The following is a 6,420-nucleotide window of genomic DNA, read 5'->3' on the forward strand; positions in this document are numbered from 1 at the left end:
TTTAATGAAAAGCGCAAATGACCTTTCTTGTGCGGGCCTCCTTTCCTCGCGCTTTGCCCTTATAAACTGACGGGGTGGGGTTCGGGAACCTCCTCTACCTTTCGCTTTTCTCTTTCGTTTGGAGCTCCGCAAGGAATAGCTCTGTTCCTTCTCAGTCCTCGAATTATTCTCCTTCCTCCTCTGTTTTCGCCATTGAAGCACCTCCACTTGCTAAACGATTATCTCCGATCCGACCCTCTTTTTTCTTTTAGGCTTTGCAACCGAAGAGAGACGCCATCATGGAGATGCCAGTCCTAAACAGAATAGGCGATTTCGAAGCGGGCATAAGCTCTCTCCAAGACCCGTCTTTTCTCTCTCAGTTTCTTTCGTTCTCCGTCAGGACGATTTCGCAGGCCTACAGTTTCTGGAAATGGGGTGCTCTGATCCTCGCCCTCGTCGCTTCTTTCGGCACCCTAATCAACCGAATCAGATTCCTCATCATCAAGTACCAGAACAACCTCGTCTCGGTGTCCCCGTCTCAGTCCCAGCCTTTTCTCAGGAGCTGCCTAGACGGTAGCGAGGAAGACGATGCCTGCTCCTCCTCCTCCTGCTCTGCTCCTTCTTCGGAAACAGAGGAAGACGAAATCGAGCTTACGAGGTCGCCTCTCGAAGACCCATCGCGAGACCACGAAGTTTTCGTCGTCAAGGGCTCGGCGTGTCCGCAACGCGAAGGCGTGAGCTCGAATCTCCGGCGCCGGCGGAGCTTCTTCTGCGACCACTTATCGGGCTTCTGCGACCGGACGAACATCGTCCAGCTCTGGAATCTGGGGCTTCGAGATCGGGGTGGACCCCGAAGGAGAATCTACGGCTTCGTTCGGGGACGCGATCTCCATCACCGACTTGAACACGGGACAGAGACTGAGCTCGTTCTCATCCGGCACGTCCGGGATCCCGGCGCTTTCCGCCGCGCCGCTGCGGTCGCCGGCGGCGATCGTGTCCGCCGGAGCGAGCGCCTCGGGGAACATGGCGCTGAGGGTGTGGGACACGCGCGCCGGTCGCCGGGCGCCGGCGATAATCGCCGAGTGGGCCCCCCGGACGGCGGGCAACGTCGAGCGGGTCAACTGCGGCGGCGTGGAGAAGCTGTTCCTGGAAGCGGGCGGGGAGCTGGTGCTCGGAGACATGAGGAAGGTCAGCTCGCCGCTGAAGAGGGTGACGGAGCCCGACGCGGAGACGTGGTGGGACGCCGACGCGGTCGTCGTCTCCGACGAGCTGGCGAGCGAGTCGAGGGCTGAGCGTGAGCGGTTCTGACGACTCAGTTGCGCGAGTCGCGAGTCGAGTGGGGCCCTCTGCTTCGCCGGCGGTTGGGTTGTGTCGTGTCTTGGAATAACGGTCAACGCGGTCGGATCGACGAAAACGTGGTGGATTTGACTGGCGTCTGTAAATACGAGCTCTTCCTTCCCTATTTTCCTCCCCCAATCTAAGAAAAATGATTGGACATTTCGTGGCTTCTGCTTCGGTGCACGGATCTGCTTTCCCGATAGCTTCCTTGCAGTGAAGGGTAACGATGATGATTTGCATAATCCTCCTTTTCCCTTGCCAAGTAATTGCTACGCATTCGAAGGCAATAATAGCTGTCGCTTGCCAACTAAGTATTAAATCCAGTTCACGTTTTTCGTATGTGCCATCTTTTCCTAAGCAATAGCTCCATCGACAAGGCAGAAATGCTAGACACGTGTGACATTACTTTCTCACAATCCAACTTTTTGCATCACCAGAGGAGAATCCGACATCCATTCGACCCTCGGGAATTGCTCTACCCACGAAAGCTCTATATCCCTCAGGTCAAAGGTCGATGGCCCGCTGCTCAAATCTGAAAAGAAAAGTTAGCTAGAGAGAAACAAATAAAATAATGCCCCGCTCCTGAAATTAAGTAACTGAAATCCTGAATTTGTTTTTTTAATTTGCCTAAGGTACATCAAATTATTAATTTGGAGATTGGAAAGGTGGTTGAGACAGGGAAGAACCTCATTGTTTTGGAAATACGAACAGATTTAGGACGTCGCAATCAAGGACAGCGAGGAAATGAAAGGGTGAGTGCTACCCCATTACTTCAATTATGATTGTACGTTCGCTTTGCATTAATTGGAAAAGGGAAGTCCGTTGTACCTACTGATGTTGGGCCATTTCTTAGAAAGACTACTCTCGGCCCTCAAAGGGTCGGAAGGTCACGGGACTCCATTCGCTTCAATTGCAATATCCCAAGAGTTTCGCCCACTTGTACATTTGTCCTTCTCTTCTCTTCCCTTTTATAATCGAAGAAGCAATTGAAATAACGTTCTGAGAAAAGCGACGTAATTTTACTCGTCAAGTGAACTTGAAATAAGCGCCCAAAAAACAAAGAAGTGAACTTGAAATAATAAGAATCACATCTAGTTAATTGTGATAATATCTATGGCAAAAAATTAGACTTGACCAACAAAGAGTTAGTAGACTAGCTTAGTGACGGCTAGGCTACCCGCTTGAAAGCCTTGATTGATGCTTTACGAGCCAAGCCAAGCATGGTAAGGATAAGACATTAAAGGGTTGTGCTAAACATGGCCTATTAATGCTCGTCCGATTACGTGACCTATATGGACAGAGAAAAACGATGGCTCGTGAATTAAACTTTTCACATTTTGTACTTAACTCTTATAAATACCTTAAGCTCAAGCATTCCTTATTCTCACTACAAGTGCAATATCTTAAGCACTCTCATGCTCCCCACATTTTCTATAAGTAAGGGAAATTCCAGCAACCCGAAAAAAATGTAAGGGAGATTCTGCTATGATGGCCGCAATCGAAGACCTCCACCACTAGCGTCTCCTTGGCACAACTGCACAGATTTTCATAGAAGGTATTCATGAGCCACTATGGTTTGGAAAGATCGTGATTGATTAGTGATTACCGATAAAATAAATAATGATTCTCATTTTATTAATTTTTTAATTTTTTTTCTCATTCAATCCGGCTTTGTCCATCTCTTCCTTCAGATCTCTTGTCCAACAATTTATTTGGACATATGCGGGCTAATCCAATTTGAAAGATGTCTCTGTACATCGGATAGGATAAGTCATCCAAGCTCACATCCGGATTACCAAATGTAGTTTTATTATTTAAAAGTCATTTAGGACGTGAATGATAACTACTCTATTTAGATAACTACTCTATTTATGGACATAATTTTTGGCTATTTTTTTTAATTCTATTATCTAAACGAGTTTATAAGCAAAAATATGCATTTAACAATGACATAAAATTTTTCTCTCCCGAGTGGAGGAGGATAGTGGAGGATAGTAGCGGGCGGCGGCAAGTGGGCACCCGGTTACTAATGAGGATAAGTAATGAGAATAGTTTTTATACTTAATTTTATTATAGAAATAGAAAAAACAGAACATTTTTAGTTCTCATTTTTGTTACAAGCCTAATTTTAGACTAAAAATTTGTTTCAAAAATAAAAAAAAAAAATATTATATTATTAAATAGATTTTTATTCCAAACTTATTATTAAAAATAAAAAAATAAATCTGAGCAAAAAATAAAAGGGATATCATGTACGCCCTTAGAAATCACAGATTTATTCTTGAACGGTAGCCGATGGACTAGGTGACTGGGGCGGGCCTGGGAGCTGGCTCCACACGGACCATCAGCCCCTAGGAGAGGCGCTCGCCGGCAGCACGACCTGCACGGCCGATAAAATCGCAAGGCCATGCCGGCCCAGCACGGCGGCGTGTCATCAGTAGTCTCAGTCAACAGAGATGTCAGGTCTGAATTCTCAGAGGTCCCATAAAAAGTAATGCCGATGGCCGTTCCGATCAAATGAATGATTGAAGCCACACAAAGGGGTCGTTCAGACATGGCAGCGCCGAATGCATTTTTCCCGCAAAATTCCAGGACAAGGATAAATAATTAGATAAGTGAAAATGAAGTTGATAGAGTGTTGTGTCCCGGTTTTTGAATTTCATGCAATTTCTCTGGAGAAAGTATCATGTTTGGCTTAGATCTTTAGAGAGCTCAAGCCACACAACTATACACAAGTAGTAACGTGTAATTAGTTTCCCCAATATGAGGTCGTCGTTGAAGATTGAGTCTAATTCATCTAATCAAATAACAAGTCAAGATATGTTCTCCCTTGATAAGCTTATAGCTGGAAACCGGACTCGTTTGTGAATGTATACTGCAATCAGAATCGATCACAACAGTGGGAAAAGGCATAGAAAAACTAGTATCCTCTTTTTTGCAGGATCGAAACTTTTGGGTTCCAATGTTTCTTGACATGTGATGAGCTTGATTTAGCAGAATAAAAGTGCAGAAAAATAGTAATTGATATAGAGGAGAGAGGGAGAGAATCAAAGATGCAATTTATTGTGATAAAAGGACTTGATCTGACATTAGATTACTCATTTATGTACATCGAGGCCCTTCTATCATTCCGGGTGGTCCAGATTCATCATCACAAAGACGCCACAAGGGAAAAACACAACAACTGCAACAGGCAAAGCGAAAGCAAAAGCGATCTCCAAAGAGCTCCAAAGAAAAGTTCACAGCACAAGCAGGTGAGCGGAATTAGAAGCCCGGGGGCTTGTAGGCGATGAAGCTGATGCACTGCACTTGGCGCTTGTTGTCAAACCCGATGATCCGGATGAACGCCGTGGGATAAGCCTTCTTGGCCTCCTCCAGCTCTTTCAACACCTGGGCCGAGTCGGTGCACCCGAACATGGGGAGCTTCCACATTGTCCAGTAGCGCCCGTCGTAGTACCCGGGGGAGCTGTGGTGCTCGCGGTACACGAACCCGTGCTGCGCAATGTCGACATCACAACCACAACATCAGATCTCGAAGACACGTTCCTAAACGAGCGCTGTTTAGAGACGTCCAGTCGAGTATTTTAGAGAGGATGGAGAGGAAAACGTCACCTCGAGCTCGAATTCGAGGCAGGGAACCCATCCGCTGCGAAGAAGGTAGTCGACTTCCTTGGCCAAGGACTCGGGAGAGAGGGGAGGGAGGTAGGACAGCGTCTCGAACTTCTTCTTGCCAATCGGAGGCCACACCTGACGGTCGCCATTAAAGTCGTCTTAGTGCTATGTTCCACTCTTTAGAATTTTTTCCGTAGAGCTCGAGTACATAGAAATCGATTAAGTCCGAGTGTCGCACCAAGCACGACATTTTGTAGTCGAGTCGAGTTTAAGTATAGTGAAATTGAGTCCGTGCAATTTTAATTAGACGCGAGACATAGATGCAATTGGATCTCTATATATCCTAGGGTCCACATTTATCTGAGAGTGACGGGGTAAAGTCTTCCAAACGATTATAATCTAGTCTTTTAGTACCTGCATGCATTGGACTCTTCCGCCATTGCTGGAAAGAGAGGTGATGTCCTCGCTCGACTTGCGGGTGACCGGGAAAGCCGAGGTGGACTTGAGGCCGGTGAATGGGGCGACCATGGTGGCCTGAGCCGGGGTAGCCCGGACGGCTGGAGACGAGAGCATTGAGGCTGAGGCCATCACTGATCTCCCCTTGGGGCAAAGCTGTCTTCAACACCTCACAAGGCTTATCACTTTCTCCTAGTTGCTTGAGGGTACATTGCAAACCGTGCCCCTCTATTTATAGCTCCACTCGACCTCTAAATTCTAAAATGTAAATTCCACTCGAATTAGGGAAAAAAGGAAAAAAATTGTAAATTAAATGAGAAAATGGGAAAAAAAAATTGTGGGCTTAGACGGATTAAGCACTCGAGCCATTTTATCCGGATAAGAGACGCGGTGGACACAAAACCGCCTCTAAAGAATGGGTGCTAATCGAGAAGAGTTTGTCATCTTGTGTTTTGAGTGCGACAGGGGACAGGGGGCCCGTCTGCTTATATGTCACACGAAATTTTCCTCTTGTTTCTTTTCATTTTAGAAAATTATTTTTCGTTGATTTTACATGAATATCTCGAGACTTCCATTTGAATAAGGTAAAGGACGAAAATGGACCACCGATTGGGAAAAATTCTCTGACAAATAGTCTTAATCTCGTAGCGGCCCGACCCATCAGTTGATTGTTTGGTTCAATGAGGACGGATAGGCCAACGCTTTCAGTACTCAGTCGTCTGACCTGCGTCGGTTTTAAACGGATCCGAGTTGGATCGACATCGATTGCAAAAAGTTCAAAATTTGTGACCACGCTTTATGGTCTGAAAGGGAAAAGATATCCAAAAAATTATTAATTTATTATATGACAGTCAATTTAATTCTAAACCTTTTAAAATTTATCAATTTAATCTTAAATTTTTAAATAATTCACTAATCCAATCCTAACCCATTTAATTATGCCAATTTTATCCTAAAATTTTAATGATTTGCCAAATAAGTCCTAAATCCTTTAATGGATTTTCTATTTGGTCATTCCAATTAATTTTGATTGGA

General features: G+C 45.4%; 2 protein-coding genes across 2 annotated transcripts; one reads left to right on the plus strand and one right to left on the minus strand.

Moving 5' to 3' along the window:
• Window positions 1-278: 278 nt before the first annotated feature.
• Window positions 279-1,287, plus strand: LOC104433277. Its single transcript, XM_039307170.1, has 2 exons — window positions 279-637; window positions 795-1,287. The coding sequence occupies exons 1-2, from the start codon at window positions 279-281 to the stop codon at window positions 1,285-1,287; spliced, it is 852 nt and encodes a 283-aa protein (XP_039163104.1).
• Window positions 1,288-4,376: 3,089 nt separating this feature from the next.
• On the minus strand, window positions 4,377-5,587 carry LOC104433278 (ribulose bisphosphate carboxylase small chain 3B, chloroplastic). Its single transcript, XM_010045962.2, has 3 exons — window positions 5,344-5,587; window positions 4,930-5,064; window positions 4,377-4,812 (listed from the first exon to the last, which is right to left on the minus strand). The coding sequence occupies exons 1-3, from the start codon at window positions 5,515-5,517 to the stop codon at window positions 4,582-4,584; spliced, it is 540 nt and encodes a 179-aa protein (XP_010044264.2). The 5' UTR covers window positions 5,518-5,587; the 3' UTR covers window positions 4,377-4,581.
• Window positions 5,588-6,420: the final 833 nt, after the last annotated feature.

Source organism: Eucalyptus grandis, chromosome 2, assembly GCF_016545825.1.
Source record: "Eucalyptus grandis isolate ANBG69807.140 chromosome 2, ASM1654582v1, whole genome shotgun sequence".
NCBI lineage: Eukaryota > Viridiplantae > Streptophyta > Magnoliopsida > Myrtales > Myrtaceae > Eucalyptus > Eucalyptus grandis.